This window comes from Ceratotherium simum, chromosome 33 (genome assembly GCF_057802395.1).
Source record: "Ceratotherium simum simum isolate JZ-2026a chromosome 33, ASM5780239v1, whole genome shotgun sequence".
NCBI lineage: Eukaryota > Metazoa > Chordata > Mammalia > Perissodactyla > Rhinocerotidae > Ceratotherium > Ceratotherium simum.
This window is the reverse complement of record NC_141932.1, coordinates 15,052,831-15,079,670: the sequence shown is the minus strand read 5'-3', so window position 1 is coordinate 15,079,670 and position 26,840 is coordinate 15,052,831. Positions and strand designations below refer to the sequence as shown.

General features: G+C 44.3%; 1 protein-coding gene across 1 annotated transcript in view; it reads left to right on the top strand.

The window, feature by feature from the left end:
• The window catches only part of ARHGAP35 (Rho GTPase activating protein 35), a 112,558-nt gene that overhangs the window by 25,872 nt on the left and 59,846 nt on the right, over nucleotides 1–26,840 (top strand). The window contains exon 2 of the mRNA XM_087421474.1: nucleotides 15,811–19,681. Within this exon, the coding sequence (XP_087277600.1) occupies nucleotides 15,998–19,681 (3,684 nt within the window). The 5' untranslated portion in view covers nucleotides 15,811–15,997. The remainder of the gene's footprint in view (nucleotides 1–15,810; nucleotides 19,682–26,840) is intronic.

The following is a 26,840-nucleotide window of genomic DNA, read 5'->3' as shown; positions in this document are numbered from 1 at the left end:
AGCCAGCCGGCAAAGGAGCCTCGGAAATGTAGTTTGCAGGCTTCCAGTTCTGGTGATACAGAGAAGAGCATAGGAAGTGCAAGTGTGGCCAAGTGAATGCTGTCATTGCTTGGGGGTGATGCATTTGTCCTAGTGGGGATGGGCGGAGAAGGCATTGTTTTAGACTGATAACAGTCAGATAGGTGGAGAAGAACTATAATGGCCTTCCAGATAAGGGCACAGCCTGTATAAGTGGGGACAAAGTACAACCTGTGGAGGTGTGGAAGCGGGAATGCACCAGGCGTGCTCAGGGAACAGGTTAGTTGGAGCGTGGAGCTCTTGTTGAAGGATAGTTGGCAATAAGGTTGGAAAGGTAGCTTGGAATCAAATTGGGGTGAAAGTATTGTGACAAAAACTATTTTAAAATTAACACAGAGCACAGTATACGATGATTTGGCCTGAGAGAGACCAGTGAGGAAACTCGCACGATGGTCCAAGCTTTGGAATGAAAAGGAAACAAGTAAGGCCGTGGCAGTAGAGCTGGAGAGGAACAGTCCATCCAGGAGAAGCTGGTAGAGCCGTCAGTGGGTTGGGGCAGCCATTGAAATCAATAATGTATTCTGACTTGCTGTTAGTTTTTCTACATAAATTGAATGTATTGATTACTTTATGGTCTTTGAAGGTCTTTATTCTCTCCTCTTCATGCTTTTCCTCTCTCTGAGATGATGCCTTGGTGAGGAAGACTCATCAGGATATTGCTAGGATCGCTCTTGAAGGGGCACTAAATTCACTTCGATCATAAGCTGTGTTAGTAAATCTGGAACCTGTGTAACCTCTGCAGGGGCCTCGATAACTGGAGGTAACACTTTTATTACTCGGGGATACCTTTTTGGCTTTTTCTTTAGACACTAATTCACTTATCCCATTTAGCAGGTAATTATCGAGCCAGGTACTACGTTTGGTGCTGAGGTTGGATCGGGAGCAGAATAGATAAGTCACTAGGTGCCCATCTTCTTGGAGTTAACAATTTAACAAGAAACACATTAAAGGAACAGCAACTAGAAGGATATGCACCTATGACATGCAACTATCTACTGGGGCTTTGGGGGAAAAATAAAAAAATAAATAAATAAAAAGGGCAGCAGCAGCCCTGAAAATAAAGAAACACATTAAAGGAAAAATGTTACTGGACCTTAGGGCCTTTGCAGTTGCTGGTTACTCTGCCTTGGAACGCTCTCCTCCCAGATTCCCACATTAACTCCCTCACTTCTTTTTTGTTTTGTAATCAGCTGTTTCTCCTTGCTGGAATGTGAGCTCCATGAGGGCAGGGATCTTGTCTCTCTTCTTCATTGCTGGATCCCCAGTACCCAGTGCAGTGTCTCACCTACCTACAATAGTAGGTAATTGACAAAAACTCAGTCATTTTTTGTTGAATGATTGAATGAGAATAAATGAGTGGGGTCATCCAGGGAACTGAAGGAAGGAAGGCCTCGGTGGCTAGAGTCTAGTGAGAAAAAGGTAGAGTGGTGGAGATGAGAACACATGGGGACGTATAAGAATTCTGGTAGGAGGGCAGAGGAGAGCTCGGAGGGGTTGTAAGCAGGGGACTGACAAGATCAGATCTGTCCTTTAAGAAGATAATTTGCTACCCTACGGAGTCTGGATTGCAGAGAGTAAGAGTAGTCGTGGGAAGGGACATGTGAGGCTGTGGGCATCCACGTGAGCTGGCTTCCCTGGCAGCAGATAGGACCTCTTTCTCAGCTGTTGAATCTGAGTGTCCGCTCCACGGGTAGGTATTGATCGTTATCAGTCTGATTGTAATTGCATGCACTTAGGTTATCATTAGCCCCAGGAGCCCTACCTGTCCCCTTGAAGAACATCATTGTCCAGTGATCCTGCTGACGGAGGAAAGCTGTCAAGATAGCTTGGCTGTGAGATGCCGTTTAACTAGTTTGTATCTGTGTGTGCCTCCCCTCCCTGCTGCAAGATTTAATGACCTAGTTAGGGAGAAAATCCAGGCTGCTTGGCTACTCTCCAAGGGTTCTACCACTAAAATGTTAATATTACCTTTCTCAGAATTCTTCTGAATCATTTGCTGGCACTGTAAGTGGCTTTTTAAACTTTGATTTTGAGACTGTTTGTACTAGCCCTTTTCCCTGTAGGAATTTGAGTTGCTTTGGTTACTTGACGAAGGCCTTTTCACTTGCCTTTGCTTTTTAAAGTGGAGTTGAGTAGCCTGTGATAGGTAGGAATGTTTCTGCCTCCTGACATGTTAGTTGGCAAAGTAGTAGAGGCAGCCCTTAAGAAAGGTCACTTTGGAAGAATATTAGTTGGGTACTTAGCATTCTTGGCATTCTTGTGGAATGATACAGGTTTATGGCCTCTTTATTAAGTTCTTAAAATCGAATGGTCTTTAATTAGAAGCAAGCACATATAAAACTTTGTGACTCCAGACAACACTGGCCTTACTGTGTTAGATTATAGAGTGAGGTTTGCCCCTGTAGGATACGGGTTTTGGAGGGGAATGGAGCAGGGGTGTGAGAAGGCCGTATCGAACACATTCTAGCCCCGGCCGTGCCATCTGCTCGCTGCAGCCTTAACAGTGTGGAATGTGGACATACAGCTTTCCAGCTCATGACTACTCTTGATTGCTTTCAATTTGCTCCTGACTGGGCTTTTAGCTCTCATGATTCAACTGGTTGAGTTGAGCTTTGTATTAAATAGTCAGTATGGAAAACGGAGTTCAGTAGCCTAAGTTTTTTGAACTTATGTATTTATAAGACTTGACAAGCCTTGATACATAGATTTTGATCGCCATCTTTGAAATGGCCCACTCTAATGTTTTTGTTTTTTTTTTTTTTTATAATTTTTATTTATTGATTGATTTTTTTCCCCCAAAGCCCCAGTAGATAGTTGTATGTCATAGCTGCACATCCCTCCAGTTGCTGTATGTGGGACGCGGCCCCAGCATGGCCGGAGAAGCGGTGCGTCAGCGCACGCCCGGGATCCGAACCCTGGCCGCCAGCAGCAGAGCGCGCGCACTCAACTGCTAAGCCACGGGGCCGGCCCATCTAATGTTTTAAATAAGACGGTCGAGGGATATAAAAATTCAAGGACTGGCAAGTTATTACAAAATAACTTCACCCCCCAAAAAAAGAGAAACCCCACCTTATTCTATTGTTTATGATTCTTCACTGGGCTAAAAGGGCTCAGGAAAGTGTCTATCATCTCTTCGTCCAAGTGTAACCCAGAGTGTCCTTAATGAAGAAAAGGGCCAGTGTGTTTGATAGGGCATTTTTGTACAAACAAGTTATATAAGATAACATGCTGACACCTGTGGTCTTGAGGGGAGTTGATAGCCAGAAGGATCGTCCTGTTATGGACAGCAAAATTAAGACCCTGACGGGCTCTCTTACACAGAGGGTTTTCTGAGCAGAAAGTTGCAATAACAGATGGATGTGGGAGCAGGTGAGTGGTCTGAGGAGTTGAGAAGATGTGTGCAGAGTAAAGGAGCTGGGTTGAGTCGCCTCTGCTCATCACCAGATCCTCTCTTCCTTCTGCGGACTGTAGTAGTCACGCTGGCCACGTGATCAGGTTTTCCTCTAAGAGTGTAACAGTCAACGCTGTAGGTAGTCACGGTCAGTCTGCTGATAAGGTTTTATAATGTTGGTATACTTTTCTATGTCATTCTCTCTAGTGTGAGTTAGAAATCAGCAGTAGCTGTTTTATGTTGATTTTAAGACTTTTCAAAAGAAAGTAGCTGCAGAATGTTCCAGGGCCATGTGTCACCTGGGAGGGAGAGGTGAGGTCACCAAAAGGAAACACTCAGTGGGTTTATGTTGGGATGAGACAGTGCGGGCATTCCATGCATAGGTAACTGAGAAAGGTATGTTGTCAACCTAATGTGAGTATAGTTTTCATAATTTGAACTCAGAGACATGGTTTTGTGACTAGCAGCCAAATACATGAGGTCAAGGTGATTTCCTCTAGTAGATAGGACAGCTGTCACGGAAGAGTAGGCTGGCCCTGTTTTTCTTCTTAAGTCTGAGGGCTGAAGTAGTGATAAGAGGTGACTCACTGATCTTCATGAACATTACTGGCCAAGGACTTTCAAGGAATGGTGGGTGATAAGGAGGAACTAGTTACTATTCTGGTCTGTTATCTAAGGGAAAATCATGAAGCTAGCGTTTTATAGAAAATGCCATTTATTAAATTCCTTATATGATCACAAGTGTTTTCTTAGTTATTTTTGGACTCCCCAACAGGACATGTTATTTAATTAATTTATTTATTTTATTATATTGAGGTCATATTGATTTATAAGATTGTATAATTTCAGGTGTACATTATTATATATCAGTTTCTGTATAGACTGCATTGTGCTCACCACTCATAGTCTAGTTTTTATCCGTCACCATATATATGTGCTCCTTTACCCTTTTTGCCCACCCTGACCCCCTTCTCTGGTAACCACTAACCTGTTCTCTTTATGGGACGTTATTTTGATGATTTGAAATTTATCTTGAAGTAGCGGGTGATAGACAGGTGCTGTACAGAACATATAGCAGAAGCTCATGAAAGTACACATATGTTGAGAGGTGGAGATGGTAGCTGTAATAAATGGTACTGGCCGAATGTCAGTCTTTTTTGTCCTCTTTCCAGTCATTTTGATTCTAGGATCTTGATTAATCTTATTATCTCTGCCCACCAGCCCATGGCAGAGGGTGGTGTGTAGAAACAGCCCCGGGGAGGGAGTAGGGTGGGGGAGGCCTTGCTTTAGAGCACAAATCTGACAGCTGCTTCTGTGACTGAACTCCTCGTCTCCTCTTCAGCGTCCACGTCTATTAGCTGAAGGAGTCGACTGCCAGCTCTCCCCGGTTCTGCCTTCAAGGGGCTTTCGTGGAGAGACAACAGATCTGTTCATCTAGAAGTCCTTTTAGTTGTTAATCCCAAGAAGAATTTTAGGAACTTTTTTCAAAGCAGCTAGTTTTCTTCAGATTTTGCTTCTTATTTATCTGCCCTTTCCCCTTGGCAGACTCTCTTGACAGTGAGACACAGGGTCATCGGTTTAAGTATGGGAAGGAAATTATGGCCTTGAGCACAGTCAGAAAGAATCTGGCTCTCAGGCGCTTCCTGTGAGCCACCGCTAAATTACAAAGACTGGGCCCTGACAAGGCTTTTCAAAGGGGTATCTTACACCACCACTGTGTCAGCGTTTCCATCGTAAGCAGTTGTTTTTCATGGTGCTTATTATGACCAGGTTTGAAGTGGCCTTTACGCGGGAAGCATTTACCCAGTGGGGTGAGGGTAAAATAGCAGGCAGAGATATGGAGGGAGGGTGAGAGTATGTGGATTGCTTTCAGAATCCCTCCCCCGTCTTTTTTTTTTTTTTTTTTTGGTGAGGAAGATTGGTCCTGAGCTAACATCTGTACCAATCTTCCTCTGTTGTGTATGTGGGACGCCACCACAGCATGGCTTGATGAGCACACTGGTATGTAAGTCCATGCCTGGGATCCGAACCCGCAAAGCCCGGGCCACCAAAGCAGAGTGCACAAACTTAACCACTTTGCCGCCGGGCTGGCTCCAGAATTCCCTTTTTCAACCCAGAACTGAACGTGCCATTCTTGCTCAGAAGCCTGGGGTTCCTCAGAGGATGAAGTCTAGACTCTGCTTAGTGTGACTGGGCCCTCCACAGGTTTGCCCGCGACCTCTCCTGCTGCGTGTGCCTTATGCTCTCCATTCCACTTCTCTGGCCAGGGCAGCATGGTAGAGTAGGGGCAGAGGGGTGGGGTGGGGTCAGGAGACCTGGGCTCTGGACCGGGCTCCATCTCTTCCTCATTAGCTGAGTTGTTTCCTTTCTCTGTCTCAGTAGTTGCTAATCTGGATAAATTTCCTGAATGACAGGAGAAGAAAGCGTTTAGGGGACAGATTGGGAGGCTCCTTGGACTCTTATCTCTTGGCAAAATCTTGGGAGTTAGACCACCGAATGTCTGATCATTAAATGGCTTTTCGAACCGTGAAGTTTTTTGAGCTTTTAAAGAAAACTATAAGACTTAAAAAAAATTTGTTTTTCTGTGGGATCCCAACATATAAAACAGGTCAAATGGAGTTGCTCTGTTTTAAGGCTGGAAGGTCTGATGTGCCACCTGTTCGGCCTTCCGCATGGCCCTGAAGAACTGCCAGTTGCATCCGGGGCCCTCCAGGGCACCGCTTCTCAGCATTTCTTCTCACTTGCTACATGAGGATTAGGGTCACCTGTTTGCCATGACCCCTGGCAGAGGCCTGGTGTAGAAGGGGGAAAGCGAATCATGGTGGTTGATCCATAGTGGTTGACAGAGGCCGTGTTCATATCCCAGCTCTGCTTGCTAGCTGTGTGAACCTGTCTTTCTTCATTTCTCTGAATTGTTCTCTTTTAAAAACCTGTGGAGACAAGTGTATAAAACGTGTACAGTACGAGCAGTCGTGAAGTGAATGCCCATGTACCCGACCCCAGTCAAGAGAGAGCACAGGAGCGCCACTTCTGTCTCTTTTCTCTCGTGTCTCCTTTCCTCACCTCAAAGTGGGAACCTGAAATATGCTTTTCAGACACTGAGGTGATAAATATTTGAATAAGAAATAATGTTTTTCACAATAACTTTTTGTTAATAGTGCACGCATATATCATCTTTTCATTCAGAAAATCCAGTTTTAAACGTATTAACTCATATATTCATCTCCTTTGGAAGAAGATAGGGATAAACACCTCAATTTAGCAGATTTTCAAGGCACAATTTTGTGGTGATTCCAGGCCCCTTCCCGTGTTCTGTCTCATAACTGTTCACTTTTTCATCTCTCTCAGACCTCTGTGTTTTAACTTCATGTGAAACAAGGCAAGTATGTGAGTAAATGTGGAGGCCAGAAAATGGAAAGGGGGAATATGAGTATTGATTTTGCTGGTGTGAGTCCTAAATTAGTTCTTTAATCTGTGGATCCAATTGTTCCTACTAAAATTTGCTGGATTTGGAAGTTGGTTCTGGGGCCAGCCCCGTGGCTTGGTGGTTAAGTGCGTGCGCTCCGCTACTGGCGGCCCGGGTTCGGATCCTGGCCGTGCACCGACGCACTGCCTCTCCGGCCATGCTGAGGCCGCATCCCACATACAGCAACTAGAAGGATGTGCAACTATGACATACAACTATCTACTGGGGGACTTTGGGGGGAAAAAAAGGAGGAGGATTGGCAATGGATGTTAGCTCAGAGCCGGTCTTCCTCAGCAAAAAGAGGAGGATTAGCACGGATGTTAGCTCAGGGCTGATCTTCCTCACACACACACACACAAAAAAAGAAGTTGGTTCTGTTGATTCTGTTTCTGTGTGACCATTGATTGGCCGTATCTTCAGTACAGGTGCATTAAATAAGGTAAAACCAACCATTCTTTTTTTAAAAGTTTATGCATGTGGCATAACTTTTGTTACTTGCAGTGGCCTGTTTTAGAACTGTCAATTTCTAGAATAATGTATAAACTAAACTAAATTAGGAACAATTAGAAATAATGGACTGAAATCCTCATGTCGTCTTCAATACTATCAGGGGAATAGAAGAATAGTAAGGCTTACTGTTGGACTTGAAAAGAGCTGACCTATTTTTCCCAGTTGACAGAAATGCCTGTTTCTTCGGCACTGTCGTCTGTTAGCAAGGCACATTCGGCTGTACGGTGCCTCCACTCTTCCTCCATATTCAGAGAAATTTTGATGGAGAGCCTTCTTTCAAAAATAACTTTTTTTCTACTGAAAAGTTAAAAAAAAACTGAATAGATCATAAGTGCCCAGAAGCAACTGCTGAAATAATTTTGTAGGTTTTCTTTACCATTTCAAAAATCACTGTAAAATTGATCTGAATACCAGGAAATTCAAAGGTAAGACTCGGCTACGTTTTCGTGTCTTGGTGTGGTAAGACTCAGCTCGCTGTATTAATGGTAGGGGAGCTGTGATACTGAGCCTTATTACACTGCCGTCAGTTTCAAATCAGCCTTGGTTTTGTCTTTCCTTTGGTATGGAGCATTTTTACAGCTTATCAGAAATCCTGTTTTGTTTTTGTTGTTTTCTTAATATAGGGAACCCGGGAGATTGTGCTGGGTCAGTGAGAAAGAGTCCTTAGCCTTTGGTTTGTCTTTGTTTATAACTGCTTTGATCAGATGGCTGATCAGAACTCCAGAGCTGCCTGGTAGAAAGCTGCTGAGGATAAAGTTTAAGGAAGTGCTTTGCTGAAAGCAACCCCCTTCTTTCATCAGGGGAATTCGATTTCATCCGGTGAATAACTTGGCTTAGAAATGTTGTTTCTTTGGGACCGGCTTGTGGAGTTGTGCACACCTCAAAGCGTGAAAACTGTGTCGGGGGAAAATGGGCCACCTAGGATGCTAGGATAGCAGCATAGTTCTGTTTTCCTACCCTGAAATTCAGAGGTACCTTTACCAGGGCTTGGGGAAAAAATGGATCAAGAGGAACAGGAAGGGACATTGGCAAAAATTATAGATGGGATGTCACAGAATCTTTCATAGCTGCTTTTTTAAAAATTAACTTTAGGCCAGATTATGTTCAAATCAGACATCTGAGGTATCAGTCCTTGAAAATTGTCTTTGACCCCTCTGTTGTCCTCTTTGGGTTCTCTGGAGAGTGCTGCCCATTGAGTTGGTAGAAGGTATGGTGAGAGCTGAGTGCACATACATATGCAGTGTCCAAGAATAGCCCGTCTGTTGCATGAGAGTACATGTTTCAAGACCAGATGGTTAAACACTTAAATCAGTCTTTCCAAAGATCCAGATGACCCATTTCAGAGATTTCCTGTACCCAGAGCCCAGGGATGTAGTGAGATTCCGTGACTATGAGGAAATCCTCCCTCCTACACTAAACAGGAGTAGGTGTATGGAGCCTGTATTAGTGGGAGCAACCACGAGTACTATTCTGGGCAAATATTTATTCTTTGCTTCCTTTGTAAATCCAAGGTTTTCTGCCCCCTTCCCCATTTATTATTTTAATTTACATTGGACTGAAAGGTAGAAATATAATTCCCATAAGCAAATAGAGTTTCCCTTTATGTAAAATGATCAACTCCCTAGACTATGTTATTTTTTGGGTGAGGAGTTGAAGTAGCAGTGTTACCAACAGTAAATAACCTTGGTGGGATAAAAGATTATTAATATAAAAGATTATAAAAGTATTAGATTCTCACAGGTAAAAATACAGTGTGTTCATAGTCTGAGCCTCAGCGCCCTTCTCGTCTTCCACCTCCCATGTGTGAAAACTCCATTCCAGTCAGTCTGTCCCAAGACGTGTCTGGTGCTTTTCCATTTTGGTCACCATTATTCATGCCCTTTCACGTCTTTAGAATGCCTGGGCCATCTCTCCAAACCCTGCTAGTCTCTTATGAACCAATTCGAATGTTACTTCTGCTCTGACTCCTTCCCCAGCCACCCCAGATCTGAATGATCTCCTCTTCCTTTCTCTCGATCCCAGGTAAAGGTCTGTGCCATTTATTGTCTTGTAGTTTAGTTGTTTTTTAAGTAAAAATATCATCTCAAGTAAATTATAAGATTTTCATCAGCAAGGACAGTGCCCCATTTCTTCCTTGTTTGGTTACATTGTCTTAGCTCTATAAATGCGTATTTGATTTACTTAATGGACAGCTCGGTTCTCAATTCTAAAGATTAGAGACTAGAGTAATACAAAAATAAGCCCCTCTGAAATATTATAAAGGAAGGAGAGAAGTTAGCTGCTTTGTAACTGGGGCCGTCAAGTGGCTCCCTTTCTCTTGTATTCAGTGTTAGAATTGCTGTGTTGTGCTTGTTGAGCTTGATGTAGTCATTTCCTAAGACATTTCTCATGTGGTGAAGAGATGAGCAGAATAAGGGTATTATTGCTTCACATTCCAACAGAAGTCACACAGAGGAAATGAAGACTCCCTCTGTATCAGTCAAGTTCTTCAAGATTATAATTCGTATTTACAGCTGAATGCCCTGGCACTTCATTTGTGCACATCACTAACTTTAAGGTTCTGTAAATTCATCTGGATTTCACAGATGAATGAATTGGATGAATAAGGACCTTGGACTTCACTTCCAACGTTTTTCTCTAATTTGTCTAAATTTTTTGTGTGTGTGAGGAAGATCAGCCCTGAGCTAACATCTGATGCCAATCCTCCTCTTTTTGCTGAGGAAGACTGGCCCTGGGCTAGCATCCATGTCCATCTTCCTCTACTTTATATGGGACGCTGCCACAGCATGGCTTGACAAGCAGTGCGTCGGTGCGTGCCCGGGATCCAAACCGGCGAACCGCGGGCCGCCGCAGCGGAGCGTGTACCCTTAACTGCTTGCGCCATCGGACTGGCCCCAAATTTGTCTAAATTTTTAAACGAAAAACAAACAAAAACCTTAAGAACATTTACTTTAACGTTTATTAATATGGAAATGGAAACATTGGATTTTTAAAGAATATTTTGTTTAAATTCAGTGGTGTGGTAGACCACGGAGAATTGTTGTCTTCTTAGTGGAGCTTTTTTATCCCATCCTTCCTGGCTCCTTTAGGAAGTCAATTCCTCTAGGAAATTCTCCTTTAGAAGTCTCTCCTGCAGGGAAAATGTTTCCTAGTTCCATCCCCTCCTCTTGCTCTTCCTTTCTCCCTGTAGCTATGAGTCTTATCGTGTAGCTCCTCAGTGCAGACATTTTAACCAGCTGCTGATGGTGATTCATAGCTTTGAAAGCCCATTCAGAAATGTAAGGTGTTGAGAAGTATGAGGTGTTAAGAAGGTTTAGAAAATGCTCTTTGGGCCGGCCCGGTGTTGTAGTGGTTAAGTTCAGCACGCTCTGCTTCGGCGGCCCCGGGTTCGCGGGTTTGGATCCCCGGCACGGACCTACACCGCTTGTCTAGCCATGCTATGGCAGCATCCCACTTAGAAAATAGAGGAGGATGGGCACAGATGTTAGCTCAGGGCCGCTCTTGCTCACCAAAAAAAAAATTCTCTTTGCTTTCTGTTAGTTACAATGTGTATTTCCATTCCTTTCCCCTATTAGGATTAAGAAAAATTATGTTAACAAGTATTTTACTTCCTTTGCTAGCAGCTCCTTATGAAATTATTTCCTTATTCCATTATCATATGATATTATATTATTATTAGTTTGGCGGTTTTCTATATGTGGTTATTTGAAACTGAATGCATTTTCAGAAGTGATTGTTCTCATGGGTAGAGGCGGTAGTTTTGGTTATGGGTAATGGTGACAGATCTGTGTCTTACAGCGAATTCCAGATCCCAGAGCCCAGAAACATTTCCTGTTGGGGGGCGTGGCTCAAGGTTGGCAGTATGAACGCTGGCAGTCATAGTAATGCTGGATCACAGTGGCATTTCTGTGTCCTATGCAATGTGTACTATCTGGGGAATGTTACCACTTCTTGCCCTGGGTGTTCTGTAGAGGTGTTAAAAAGAAAACACCTTCCTCCTGCCTTCCAGTTTCGGCACTCTTGTGGGGAGCTGGTGTCTTGGTTAAACGAGTCGCACAAACAACTCCAGAAGCCTGGCGACAGGTTCTAAAAAGCTCCCAGATGTGTGCATTGTGTTTTAGTACAGCATATATTTCTGACAAAGAATTGAAAATACTCTTGAAGTATTTTCCTTTCTGAAGTTAGTTGACTTAACGGTGTAAAACTAACTAGATCTTAGGTTCTGTGGTTGTATTTATTGTATTTATTTATTGTGAGATGTTTGTTGTACATCATCGTTTGTCAGTCACCATATAAATGCATCCCTTCACGCCTTGTGCGTACTCCCCACCCCCTTGCCCCTGTGTGTTTTTATTTTTTTAATACAAGTAGCTCTGTAAAGCTCAAAGATAAAAGGAGTTACTGTTTTAAAAAAGACTTTTTTCCCCCTCTGCTGTAACTCTTCAGTTTTAAAAGGATTAGTATTGGCAAATTCTTAGAATGGAAATTCAGATTTTGCTGTATGAGTAGCTTAGTTGCCCGCTGAGAACACTGGTTCCCATCAGATTTAAACTAAAGATATTGTGAAGTCTTGGACATGCCCTGTCTTCTACTTTCTGTTTCTTTGTGGCCTTCAGATCATTAAATTTAGTGACTCAGCTAATTTTTTTTACCCCCTCTTAGAAAAGTGGAACGTGTTTGTGATCAAGCACTTAAGGTTATTTCCTTTAAACCAAGTGTTTGAGACATTTTTAGATTTATAACAGTCTTTGTTTACCGTGTAATTCCCTCCAGTTGAGGAACTAGTAAAACTGCATTCTCCAGACATCAAAGACAGACGTGTAAGAAGAGTGTGCTTACACCAGGGAGCCTGTCAGGTTTCCACCCAGTGGAAAGTTACCAGGTGTCCAAAAATGAACCACTCCCATGCCAGCTAATCCTCCTTTGGTAGCTTTTTTAGTTTAGTCAGTTAGCAGCATTTTGGGTTTCAATATCAGCTACATTCTTGAGAGTGGAGAGTGTTGCTTTCTTTTCCTTCAGATAAAGCTGAGACTTTGACGTGAATGGACTAAATAGAATATCACGCCATTTAAAAAATTGTAACTCAGCAAGGTGTTGAATGGATAATACATTTTAGTTTAGTTCAAAATTGAATTGATGTCTTTATTTCTTGAGGTTTAAGAGCAGGTTGGTGTTTTGTTTTCCTGAGATGTCCGTGGAGACATAGGCCGTTCGCCGGGCTGCACAGAGAATAGGTGGGGTGATGCCTGCTGCAGGCAGCAGTCACTTGAAGTAGGCCCTGTGTTGCCCAGTTGCATTTCCAGATTGGTCAAGTGGCTGCCCTGCCCTTGAGTCCTGCCAGACCCTGCGACGAGGAACTGATGGAGAAGGGCTCTGTTACGTGAGCAGCCTTGACTTCCTTACCCCTTCTTCCACCTTCCTCTCTGAGGCCCTGTCAAACTCAAGTCTCCTCAGGGGTTGACACAAAATTGTATACGTCTGCCACAGAGTAGTGTGCAAAAGCACTTTGGTTTTGTACAGATCTCTCTTTTTCAGATATTTCAGAGGATGTGTGTAAACATGCTTTAGATATTCATAAGCATCTTACAGTTTTACTTAGGTAAGCGTCACCTAGGGAAGTGGGGTGGGGGGAGGTTTGTTTTTTCTCTTTCCCATGGATAACCCCGCTTGCTCCTGCTAAAGTCTGGAACTTGGCTTCTTTGGGAGCGTGCCGTTAGGTTATCTGGAGGTGATTGCTTACAGTCATTGAGATTTCTGTTTAGAAAATGGTCAAACAATTTTTACATGCCACATCTAGCCACATTTTGTTTCCATAGAGGGTTTGGCTTTCTGGGTTATCAAAGGAAGATATGGATGTTTGGGAAAGAACTGTGACCTTTTGAGGTTATCGTCATAGGGGACAACTGTGCTTTCCCATTCGTTATCCCTCGTATCAGTCAGAATACCGTGTGGTGGGCTCAGCTTCCTGTGGTGTTTCTTATGAGACAGGCCTCGAAAACACATTAAAGTTATGGAAATACTGGGTTCCTACCAGGCATAAATGTGATTCAGAACAAAATTGCTCCGTTTGTTTTAAATTCTCCGCTTTGGGAGTGTTTCAGGAGACTCTTGGTTTGGCTGCAGGTTCAGCAGTTGCACAGTCATTTGTGTGTTTAAGTAGACGGCAGTGCAGTGTAAACAGTAGTAGCCAGAGGACCATTTATGTGGAGACAGCCAGAGACTACGTACTTGACTTATTTCAGCTGGAGAGTTGCTATAGGCTTTATAGGACGTCATCACAACATTTCATCACTTCAACTGTTCCTTTAAGGTGCCACTTTTCAGCTACATTCTGTGGTTTCCCATAGCCTTCAAGAGGGAAAAAATCCAGACTCTTTGCAAGTGGCTTAATTTGGTCCCTGCTTACTTGCTAATGCATCTCACCCTTCTCCTCCCCACACACACTTGAGTTCAGCTGACTCCCCCATGGGCCATGCTTTTTCCTGGGGAGAGAGGAGTCTTGGCACATTTCCTTCTCTCCACTTCAGGTCTTACCTGAGTTGGAACTTACTTCAAAAAGGCTTTCCTAAATCCAAAAGGCTGGGTTTGGGGACTCTTTAATATGCTCTAATAGTCATTCATTTATTCACTCTGTCAGTAAATATTTGTGTCAAGCACTGTGTCATAGGCTGAGGACACAGAAGAGAACAAGACAGGGTGGTGGGCTTTATCCTCACAGAGCTTATGTTCTTGTCAGGGAAACCACTCCATATTCATACCCTGTAAAAAAAACTTTTTATTTGGAAATAATTACAAACTTATAGAAGGTCACAGAAATTAAAATAGCACAAAGGAATATTCTATACGTTTTACCCAGATTCACCTATTGTTAACATTTTACCTTATTTGCATTCTTACTCTTTCTCAATGTATATATGTAATTTTTTTCTGGACCAATCACATACGTTATGGTCTTTTCTCCCAAAATACTTCAATGTGTATTTCCTAAGAGTCCAGCTCTTCTCTCACATGATAGTTACCAACTTCATAAGTTTACATTGATGTAATACTTTTATCTGATATTCTGTTCATAGTTCAGTGGTGTTAATTGATCTAGTAACCTCCTCTATAGCCTTTCCCCCTCTCTGATACAGAATCCAGTCTAGGGTCGGATAATTGCATTTAGTTATGATGTCTCTTCAGCCTCCTTTATTTTTTATTTATTTATTTTTTTAAAGATTTTATTTATTTATTTATTTTTCCCCCCAAAGCCCCAGCAGATTGTTGTATGTCATAGCTGCACATCCTTCTAGTTGCTGTATGTGGGACGTGGCCTCAGCATGGCCGGAGAAGCGGTGCGCCGGTGCGCGCCCAGGATCCGAACTCAGGCCGCCAGCAGCGGAGCACGCGCACTTAACCGCTGAGCCATGGGGCCGGCCCATCTTCAGCCTCCTTTAATCTGCAGTGTTGACATAGCCATTCTTTGTCTACTATGACAGTGATTTTTTTTAAGTACAGAGCCACCCCCCCGCCCCCCCTTAAGAGAATCTTGCTCATTTTGTGTTTATCTGATGCTTCCTTGTGCTTAGGTTGAGGTCATGCCTTCTAGGCCATTACACTGCATAGTGCTGTTGTGTCCTCCTGGGCGTATCACATCTGGGGGCCCACGATGTCTTTCCAGCCCTCTTTAGTGATGACAGTTTTCATTATCTGGTCAAAATGTTGCCCAATTTCTCCACTTTATAATTAGTGGGGTTTTTTTTTCTTCCCTTTGCCACTAATAAGGAGTCTATCAGGTGACACCTCAATTCCGTGTGAATATCCTGCTTCTAATCAAAATTTGCCCCCTAGATTTAGCATCAAGTGATGATTCTTGTCTGATCCAATAGTATGAACTCAAGTTCTCCTTTTTGCTGTGGGTTATAATTCATTACTGTACTTAATCGTTGCGTGCTCAAATGGTCCCAGATTTGAGCAGTGGGAGTCCCTTCAGGCTGGCTCCTGTGTCCTTGTGATGTGCCCTATCATTTTTCTGAGCACTTCCTTCCTTTCTTGCACAACAAGATGTTGCACGCTCACCTGTACCAACCCTGCCCTATCCGTGGAATCAGCCATTTTTCCAAGGAGCCCTCAAGCGCTTGTTTTAGCGCTTAGCACACTGCTTACTTATGTGTCTTCCTCCATTAGATGATGTGTACCTCTCTGAGGGTACAGAGATGTCAGTCTTACTCGCTCTTATATCTTCACCCAGCATAAAGCCTGGCACATTCAATGTTTACTGTGAGTTTTTGTTAAATAAGAAAATTGATTTTTGCTGAGTTTGGTGATTAAAATTGGGTTCCAGAATTATGATGCTGATGGACTTTCTTTTTGTCCCCCCATCTAGGAAGAAATGTTGGCTATTGGGCGATGAAAAGTGGCAAAAACTGACCTGGTATACAAGCACTATGGGACCTGACGCTTTTGCTGCGTGGGCAGCCGGCCCCCACTGATAATGTCGGGAAGCCATCGGGTGCCCTGGAAAACACTAATCTGATCTTGGCTGTGGCTGATAGTGGCAGGATGTGTCGACGATGATGATGGCAAGAAAGCAAGATGTCCGCATTCCCACCTACAACATCAGTGTGGTGGGATTGTCTGGGACCGAGAAGGAGAAGGGCCAGTGTGGCATTGGGAAGTCCTGTCTGTGCAACCGCTTCGTGCGCCCGAGTGCTGATGAGTTTCACTTGGACCATACCTCTGTCCTCAGCACCAGTGACTTCGGGGGGCGAGTGGTCAATAATGACCACTTTCTTTACTGGGGAGAAGTTAGCCGTTCCCTGGAGGATTGTGTGGAATGTAAGATGCACATTGTGGAGCAGACTGAGTTCATTGATGATCAGACTTTTCAACCTCATCGAAGCACGGCCCTGCAGCCCTATATCAAGAGAGCTGCTGCAACCAAGCTCGCATCAGCTGAAAAACTCATGTACTTTTGCACTGACCAGCTGGGGCTGGAACAGGACTTTGAGCAGAAACAAATGCCAGATGGAAAGCTGCTAATTGATGGTTTTCTTCTTGGTATTGACGTTAGCAGGGGCATGAATAGGAACTTTGATGACCAGCTCAAGTTTGTCTCCAATCTCTACAATCAGCTTGCAAAAACAAAAAAGCCCATAGTGGTGGTCCTGACTAAGTGTGATGAGGGTGTTGAGCGGTACATTAGAGATGCACATACTTTTGCCTTAAGCAAAAAGAACCTCCAGGTTGTGGAGACCTCAGCAAGATCCAACGTAAACGTGGACTTGGCTTTTAGCACCTTAGTGCAACTCATTGATAAAAGTCGGGGGAAGACAAAAATCATTCCTTATTTTGAAGCTCTCAAGCAGCAGAGTCAGCAGATAGCTACGGCAAAAGACAAGTATGAGTGGCTGGTGAGTCGCATTGTGAAAAACCACAATGAGAACTGGCCGAGTGTCAGCCGAAAAATGCAGGCCTCTCCTGAGTACCAGGACTATGTCTACCTGGAAGGGACTCAGAAAGCCAAGAAGCTGTTTCTCCAGCACATCCTCCGCCTCAAGCACGAGCATATTGAGCGCAGGAGAAAACTGTACCTGGCAGCCCTGCCATTAGCCTTTGAAGCTCTCATCCCCAATCTAGATGAAATAGACCACCTAAGCTGCATAAAAGCCAAAAAGCTCTTGGAGACCAAGCCAGAATTCTTGAAGTGGTTCGTTGTGCTTGAGGAGACACCGTGGGATGCCACCAGCCACATTGACAATATGGAGAACGAGCGGATTCCCTTTGACTTAATGGATACCGCCCCCGCAGAGCAGCTGTACGAGGCCCACTTAGAGAAGCTGCGGAACGAGAGGAAAAGGGCTGAGATGAGAAGGGCATTTAAAGAAAACCTGGAGACCTCTCCTTTCATAACTCCTGGAAAACCTTGGGAAGAGGCCCGGAGTTTTATAATGAATGAAGATTTCTACCAGTGGCTGGAAGAATCTGTGTACATGGATATTTATGGCAAACACCAAAAGCAAATTATAGACAAAGCAAAGGAAGAATTTCAGGAGCTGCTTTTGGAATATTCAGAATTGTTTTATGAGCTGGAGCTGGATGCTAAGCCCAGCAAGGAGAAGATGGGTGTCATTCAGGATGTTCTGGGGGAGGAACAGAGATTTAAAGCATTACAGAAGCTCCAGGCAGAACGAGATGCCCTTATTCTGAAGCACATTCATTTTGTGTACCACCCCACAAAGGAGACATGCCCTAGCTGCCCAGTGTGCGTGGATGCCAAGATTGAGCACTTGATCAGTTCTCGGTTTATCCGGCCTTCTGACCGGAATCAGAAAAACTCCCTCTCCGACCCCAACATTGATCGAATCAACTTGGTTATCTTGGGCAAAGATGGCCTTGCTCGAGAGTTGGCCAATGAGATCCGAGCTCTTTGTACAAATGATGACAAGTATGTGATAGACGGTAAAATGTATGAGCTTTCCCTGAGGCCAATAGAAGGGAACGTGAGGCTTCCTGTGAACTCTTTCCAGACGCCAACATTTCAGCCCCACGGCTGTCTCTGCCTTTACAATTCAAAGGAGTCTCTATCGTATGTGGTGGAGAGTATAGAGAAGAGTAGAGAGTCCACACTTGGCAGGCGAGATAATCATTTAGTCCATCTCCCCCTGACGTTAATTTTGGTTAACAAGAGGGGAGACACCAGTGGAGAGACCCTGCATAGCTTAATACAGCAGGGTCAGCAGATTGCCAGCAAACTTCAGTGTGTCTTTCTCGACCCTGCTTCTGCTGGCATCGGTTACGGACGCAACATTAACGAAAAGCAAATCAGTCAAGTTTTGAAAGGACTGCTGGACTCCAAGCGTAACTTAAACCTGGTCAGCTCTACGGCTAGCATCAAAGATCTGGCTGACGTTGACCTGCGAATTGTCATGTGTCTGATGTGTGGAGATCCTTTTAGTGCAGACGACATACTCTTTCCTGTCCTTCAGTCCCAAACCTGTAAGTCTTCCCATTGTGGAAGCAGCAACTCTGTTTTACTTGAATTACCAATCGGACTACACAAGAAGCGCATTGAACTGTCTGTTCTTTCGTACCATTCCTCATTTAGCATCAGAAAAAGCCGGTTGGTCCATGGGTACATTGTTTTTTATTCAGCCAAACGGAAGGCCTCCTTGGCTATGTTACGTGCCTTTCTCTGTGAAGTGCAGGATATCATCCCCATTCAGCTGGTCGCACTCACTGACGGCGCTATCGATGTCCTGGATAATGACTTAAGTCGGGAGCAGCTGACCGAGGGGGAGGAGATCGCTCAAGAAATTGACGGAAGGTTCACGAGCATCCCCTGTAGCCAAGCCCAGCATAAACTTGAAATCTTCCACCCGTTTTTTAAAGACGTGGTGGACAAAAAGAACATAATCGAGGCCACTCACATGTACGATAACGCTGCCGAGGCCTGTAGCACCACAGAAGAGGTGTTCAACTCCCCCCGGGCAGGCTCTCCACTCTGCAACTCAAACCTGCAGGATTCGGAGGAGGATATCGAGCCCCCTTCTTACAGCCTGTTTCGAGAAGATGCATCACTGCCCCCTCTGTCCAAAGACCATTCTAAGCTCTCTATGGAACTGGAAGGAAATGACGGGCTGTCTTTCATCATGAGCAATTTTGAGAGTAAACTGAACAACAAAGTACCTCCACCAGTCAAACCAAAGCCTCCCGTCCACTTTGAAATCACAAAGGGGGATCTGTCCTATTTAGACCAGGGCCATCGAGATGGACAGAGGAAGTCTGTGTCTTCTAGCACCTGGCTACCTCCGGATGGGTTTGATCCTTCCGATTACGCTGAACCCATGGATGCTGTGGTCAAGCCAAGGAATGAAGAAGAAAACATTTACTCAGTGCCCCATGACAGCACCCAAGGCAAAATCATCACCATTCGGAACATCAACAAAGCCCAGTCCAACGGCAGTGGGAATGGTTCCGACAGTGAAATGGACACCAGCTCTCTAGAGCGAGGCCGCAAGATATCCATCGTGAGCAAGCCAGTGCTGTACAGGACGAGATGCAGCCGGCTGGGCAGGTTTGCCAGTTACCGAACCAGCTTCAGCGTGGGGAGTGATGATGAGCTGGGGCCCATCAGGAAGAAAGAGGAGGATCAGGCATCCCAAGGTTATAAAGGGGACAATGCCGTCATTCCATATGAAACAGACGAAGACCCGAGGAGGAGGAATATTCTCCGGAGTCTAAGAAGGAACACTAAGGTAAGACACCAGTTTAGGAATGAGTCATAGGAGTGGCTTTCGCAGTGTCTCGGTGAGAGTTGATTGATGATGATGATGATTTTCAAGGACAACTTGTTCTGGTCAAAAAACACTGCTGTGTGTATGTGTATTTACTTTTTGTTTGACTTAGCATAAAAAAGTAAGCAGTGTCTCAGATAGCTACGACTAAGGACCTTGGATAGATAGACTGTCTTTGTCCAAAACCATAGTTAGATAATTACCCAAATGAGCAGATCGTGTAGAAGTTGTCAGTGACCTGACAAATAGCCACGCCAGTGACGATGTGCTGGCTCTTCCTTCACTTAAACATCGGAATCCAAAATCGCATGCCTCTGTCTCTGACTGCTGAACAAACATTTCATCCACACGTCTCTTGAATCCTCCTTCTTCCCTTTACTGATCCGTACAGGTTGTTGCATTTTAGATTAGGAAAAATTGGATGATTATTTTATTTGCACACACAAATCAGTGAAGGGTCTTCAAGTACATAAATGAAAAATAAGAACCTTGCCACTGCGAGTTATAAACCTGTCCCATGTTTGTAAAATTGGAATGTCTTCCAGCCCCATTGCTGTGAGTCGCTGCTGTATCAGTGAGAGCTCCAGATTTGATTTAGGGACCACAGGTGGGCCAGGGAGGAGGAGAGAAAGAAAAAGGAAACCTCATGGATTGTGAGTGTCAGGCCTGCTGTCAGGTGTAGAGGAAACAGTCCCACATGCAGCAGCAGAGGAAGTCTTTATCTTGTGTAGAATTGCGGTGTGCAGGGAAGATTGCCCTGTCCCCTCGGGCCTAGGCTTTGAGAGAGACAAGATATTTCCCAACTTTTTCTTTTTTCCTCATTTAGAGTAGGAGGAAATACTACTTGTTTTTCAGAGAAAGACACCCTGGTGAGACACCACAACAGAACCGTGTTCCGTGCTAGCTCTCGATCAGCATTGTGATACACAGAATGATTTCTCTGCATTGAAAAGTTGTGCTCCTCTGCCTACCACGAAACAGCAGAAAACAGTCGCTTGTCTGAAAGTATTTCAGGGAACTTTGGAAAAAAGGTTACAAAAAACTTATGTTATTATGGGACGTACCAAATCAAAAGCATCTCGAGCCCAGGCTGTTCTGAGAGCTGACATTCTGTTGTAAAATATCACCTGGGGGCCAGTTCTGCACCCCTTATTGGTGAAGAGGGCCCTTGGAGATGGAGGAACCTGGTGCCATGGAACTCAGAAGGAAAATGAATTCACTTTGTGTTCCCTGATAGCATGCACAGTGCTCCTCAGTCACCATTGGCTGGAGCTTCCAGAATGTTCTTACCCACGCAGTTTCAGAAAGGGCAGGGTGGTATCGTTTTCCCCTCCCCTCCAAGCTGAATATTAAAATATCATAGGCATCTTCTCCTGTTTGATTTCCCCTCGGTTTATTTCTCCACTTGGATTCCTTCATCTGCTGTCAGTGTTGTGTTCTCTGAGGGTTAGTGGTGGGCAGACCCAGTTCTTATTTAGGAAGCCAGAAGGTAGCCTCACCTGCCTCCCAGTGTTTCCCCAAAGCTCTCCTGTTTAATGATACTGGAATCCAAACATTTTGAACATTTTGACTTTCTTTTCTTCCTCCTCCACTCCGAATGAAGACTGTTGCCATTTAGCTTATCTAAATGCTGACAGTCTTCGAATTTGTGGGGGTGTTTGCACACCTGGGAATTAGGGAGGTGGCACAATAAGCACACTGTGAATTATACCTATTTTTCTGACTTCTAGCTCTATTTTTAATACTTGTTGAAAATAATGCTTTTAAAACACATTCCCAAGCAAGCCGTGCTGTAAAGAACACACAGTGTAGGCTCAGCAGAAAACAGCTGGTCACAGTGGGCCTCGGAGAGAGCTGCGTCCATGCTAGTAACGAGCACTGCCTCGCCTAGAACTTCCGTACACTGGCTGCTGGGTCAGCGTGCAAGAAGTACTCTACTTTCCGGCTCTCCTCGCTACATGGGCCACGCCTCTTCAAGTCAAATAAAAGTGACACCTCTGGCCCAGGAGCAGTAGCGTGCCAGAAGTCAGTTTAGGAGTATCCTTTGGAAAGAGTGACTAAAAGGTGAAATTGTCTTTTCCTGCCTTGGAAAATGGTGCTTTGAAATGAGTGTAGTTGCTTTGTCACCCTAATGCCGCCGAGATAAGCAAAGCCTTCCTTCTCTTCTCGGTTGGAGCAAACCTCCTATTAAAATTGCTGCCCTCAAGAACACAGACTGACACTTGTTTTACTGGAAAAGCAAGATACCACGGGGCAGAGAATGTCAGGCCAGCCTCGATGTGGGAAATTTGGCCTTTGATTTTTATTGGCATGACAAAGCAATACAGGATTTATTTGAAGATGGAGGGAGCCAGTTGGTAATGGAAAACACACTTAGTGCCTCCTGCATGCCAGACACCACGGGGAAATGGCGCAGACCTTCTTGCCAGACCAAAGCGCCCAGTTGAGGCAGCAAGACCTACACAAATAAGTGGAAAATAAGTGGTCTGCCCCGGGGAGGCTGTGTTGGGGCAGAGCAGAAATCCCACGTTGGGGGTGGTTAAGGTAATGGAGTGTAGTGATTAGGAGGTCAGGCTCTGGGAATTAGGGGGCCTAAAGTCAAATCCCAGCCCCTCCACTCCTCACTGGGACTTTGGGCACGTGATGCACCTCTCCATGTCCCTTTGGCCAAAGGGAGAACATAGTAGCGCCGTTCTCATACGGTTGTGAGACATGAAATAAGATTTTGCATGTAAAACACTGGGCATACTGCATGCTGGATAAGTGTTAGCTATTATTATTTAACTAGACCTTGAAGAATGAGTAGAACTGAAGAAGTGGTATGAGGTAAGGAAAGGCTCGAAGGTGAAAATATGCACATTGTATTCAAGGAAAGGAGAAAACTGGTCTGGTCTAGCTCTGAGGGCTTGAGAGACCAACATTGCCCCTCCCTTTTGTGTAGTTTTAACCCTATGTGTTACTTAGCTGCTTTCTCAGCACTTACCCTAGCAACAGCCCTAACAAAAAAAAAAACGCTATGCTCTGGGTACCAATGTGATGTGCAGAAAGAGAAATTACTCAGTGCCCTTGGCTAATTTGCTAGATTAGCTTTTTACTGTAAAATTGGAGTTGGAGTGAGGGACTCGCTTTCATTTCTGCTAATGAAAGTGCAGACTGTGAAGCTCACTCTCCTTCTGGGTGCTTTTCCCAGCTGAACCATTTAGCAACCCACCCTCATAGTGGGAGCCTTCCGCACTCAGCTGAATGAAACTGAAAATCTACGATTGCACTTCAGTGGGGTCTGTGAATAGATGCTTTGTCTGTAAAGAGTTGTTGTTGCACATGGTCTCTGTCTCCCGGTGCCATGCGTTTGCAAAGATGAGATCAGGACCGGCAGGGTCTTATTTTAAAGCCAAAAAACAGGCTGGGGTGCCTTGCTTCACAAAATGTGCCTTTTGGGCAAACTCAAATTGCCGAGTTTAGTGTGCTTGACCAGGGATTTAAAGAGAAGACATTGCTGGCTATTTACTCTTCTATCTGATATGCTCTTATTTTTGTATGAAAAAAAAAAAATGACAAAACAGAATGATAAAGAAAATCTTTCACTCACTGTAGCTACCACATGACAAGACAACCTATTGAAAAGCAAACCAATTCAATCACGCATTGTTTGATCTATAAGGCAGCAAGTAACCAGTTTGACAGTTTGTGTCCCCCCCCCAGTGAATTGGCTTATTTCACTGGATTCAGTGAATTGGCTGGTTGTTGTGGCTTTGTGTGGACACAGCTCTCGTTTTGTGAGGCGTAGAGCGGAGTTAAAGTTTCTAGTGTGAATAAAAACCAGCTGGGAAATTCGACTGCTCGCTCCCCAGGGAGGGGTGTTGCATTTTGACAGACAAGCTGAATGGTATGAAATATGAGCTCTTTGTAACCTGCTCAGGAAAGACTCTCAGTGTGTGCTTCCGAAAAGGCTAGTCCCACTCAGTGAGCCGTGAGGCCAGATAAATACCTTGGTCCTCAGAATGGGGTGAGGGTGCCAACCTCACCTTGGATTTTCTGATTCCTGAAAGAACTTTATTTTTTAAAAGAAGTACTTTTGCTCCAAAGCACATGCTCAGCCATTCTGTTAGGAAGGAAACATTCAGTTCAATGCATGGGGATTTAGTGAGCGCTTGTTGTATGCCTGGCATTGTGCTAAGTACCATGTATGTGGTAGTTGTGTTCGTCTTAGTTTACAGTTGCAGGGATGATGGATTTTAAACGTGTACTTAGATGCATTTTGAATGTTACTAGAGGGGAGGTGCAGGGTCCCGAGGAATTGTAGAAGAAGGAGTTTTAACCTCAACTAGGATATCCGGGAAAGCTCCCCAAGGAAATGATATGTAAAGCTGAGGCTTAAAGGGTGAGGCAGGCAAAGTCACTGAAGATGGTGGCTTCATGGGGAGAGCTTTCGAGAAAACACTATGGAATTTGGAGCTGAAAAAACTTGGCGTGTACAAAGAGTTAAAAGAAACCTAGAGTGGCTACTGCAGAGAGTGAGGGAAAACCAGGCCCAATAACAGACAGCTGCTGGCAGCATGTGAAGGATTTTGTACTTTCCTACATTTACTGAATACCTGCTGTGTGCCAGCTGCAGTACCAGGCATTTTCACTTCAATTCGTCATCCATTTCTCTTATCACTCTTAAGGAAGTGACTTTCTAAATCCTTGTTTTAGAGATGAGGCAACCGAGGCTCAGAGCGAGAAGGCTCGTTGCCCAACTTAGTGTGTTACTAGGTGGAGGAGCTGAGATTCTCGAACCCCAGTCTTCTGAATTCCACTTCCAGGGGATTTTTAGAATCCAGTCTGCAAGAGAGAGTAATATTCAATAGCCAGGCACACATTTGGACCACTCAATCAATCTAGTCAATTTGTTCATTTCAGACAAAGGACTTTGGTTATTATCTAAGAAAGTCCATTTCGCCACACTGCCCTCTAAGAACAGCATGGTGCTGTTTGTTTCTAGCATCAGCGTCTAGTTGAATAGAGGACAAAAAAGGCATGGAGACGCTGAAATAGCAACTGGAACTTTGAGAATTGTTTTGAACTGGTGTCACTCATTTCTCAGTTTATTTTAAGCCCGAAGAACTGCTGTAGTGTGTTTTTGGTGACAAAAATAGACTATCTTTAACTATCTGCTTTAGCTTGCAGCACACCTGTTCTTAAAAAAAAATTACAATAGGCAACCCAAATCTGTTTTTCAGAGGATAGAGAATTGCTCTGATCTTCACTGAGCCAACTTGTTCTCTTCTATCACCCAGTGATACTGAAATATCTTAGTAGGGACCCAGATTATTTCAGCTCAAGTAAGGAATCACCTCTGCTTCCGTAGAGAAAGGCCTTTTGAACGTGCTTTATCCCGTATTTGAGAGGAGGCAAGCAGATAAAAACTGACCCACAGCTCTGGGAAGTCCAAATTCAGTGAGTGTTGCCTCAGGCAGGAATGTTTGTAAAAACTTTCCTGGAGCTAGAGGACCCTCCTCTCTACTTAGCCCCCTATTGCACTGGCTGTTCAGTCTGAGAGAGCAACAGGGATTGACCCAGATTTGCCAGACCTCATGCCTTTATGGAGCAAAAAGCTATGATCTCAGTTCATTTGGGGCCTGTGAGGGGATGACATGCCTTTCTTTCTTTTCCTATCATGCGAGAGGATTAAGGATGCTAGGAAGGCTGAGACTTTGTCCTTCTTCCTGTTCCATCCCTAAGTAAAGATGCTCCAGGATGGTGAGTGACTGGGTCATAGTACTAACTGCCAGCTTGAGAGAGCCCAAGTCTAAGCATTTGCGCTTTCTTTTCTTTCTTTCTTTTTTTTTTTTGTGAGGAAGATCAGCCCTGAGCTAACATCCATGCCAATCCTCCTCTTTTTGCTGAGGAAGACTGGCCCTGGGCTAACATCTGTGCCCATCTTCCTCCACTTTATATGGGAGGCCGCCACAGCATGGCCTGACAAGCAGTGAGTCGGTGCGTGCCCGGGATCCGAACCCGGGCTGCCAGGAGCGGAGTGCATGTGCTTAACCGCTACGCCACGGGACTGACCCCCATTTGGGCTTTCATAATAGACTTTGCCAGTAAGAAAAAAATCCACCCTCAGGTTTTCTCTTAAATTTGGGCTTAGATTTTTTTCAGAGCTGGAAGAGGGAGCACTGGTTAACCAAGAATACATTTGGGCATGAGCGAGTAACTTAATTGAAAAGGTCCTTTTGAAGCTCTGTTGGAAATATGAGAGAATCATTGCCAATCAGAAAGCTGTAACGTTGAATATAGAATGCAGGAGAGTGCTCTGGGGGAAATCTGTAGTAATGTAGTTTATGGACTCGTTGGGTTTTTCTAAGACTCCTACCAGTTACAGTTAGTCCAGGGTGTGCTACGGCACAACATGGCAAAGCAAAGCAAACCCTCTAGGGCTTGGCTGATACCAGTTTCACTCTCGAGAGGGAAAATTGTCCCCATTCAGAGGCCACTGTCCCTATTCCAGACCTCGTTCTGTATATGGTGTTCCTCCTTTAAAAAAAACAATGAAGAATCCAACAGCCTGGATTCTGTTTTTTATTTCCTTTATTAGATATATTACCAAGCATTTAAGAGGCTGTGCTAGGTGGTACAACTCTAGTGACCATATTTTCTGCCCTTAAAATCTGGGTAAGTAATTTGACATGTATAAGGGTGTTTATGGAGACCAGGAGAGAATATTTGAAGTTGACAGTTTAGGATCACTGAATACCTACCTGTACCTGTTGTTCCCACAGAAGATAGAATACTCTTTATCCAGAAAGAGTGGCTGACCTCTGCGTTGGAGCCGTGGGAGGCTTTTTCTTTGTGGCGCAGTGGTACTTACACGTCTGATATCTCAGTCAGCTTTGCTTGCTGTGGATATATGTCTTTTACCGATTAGATTGTAAGCACATTGAGGGCGAAAGATGACTTTGGTCCGAGTATTAGCTCTGCTGCTAGTTTGCTATGTGACCTCGGGTATAATTCGTTAAAGAAAAATGCCAAGAGTCTTGCCCTGTAGGAGCATAGGTCGTATGTGTACATGACTGTCCCTTGTTCTGTGCCCACACAGTGACATGGGGGAGTGATCACCTCCTCTCTTTTCTAAAAG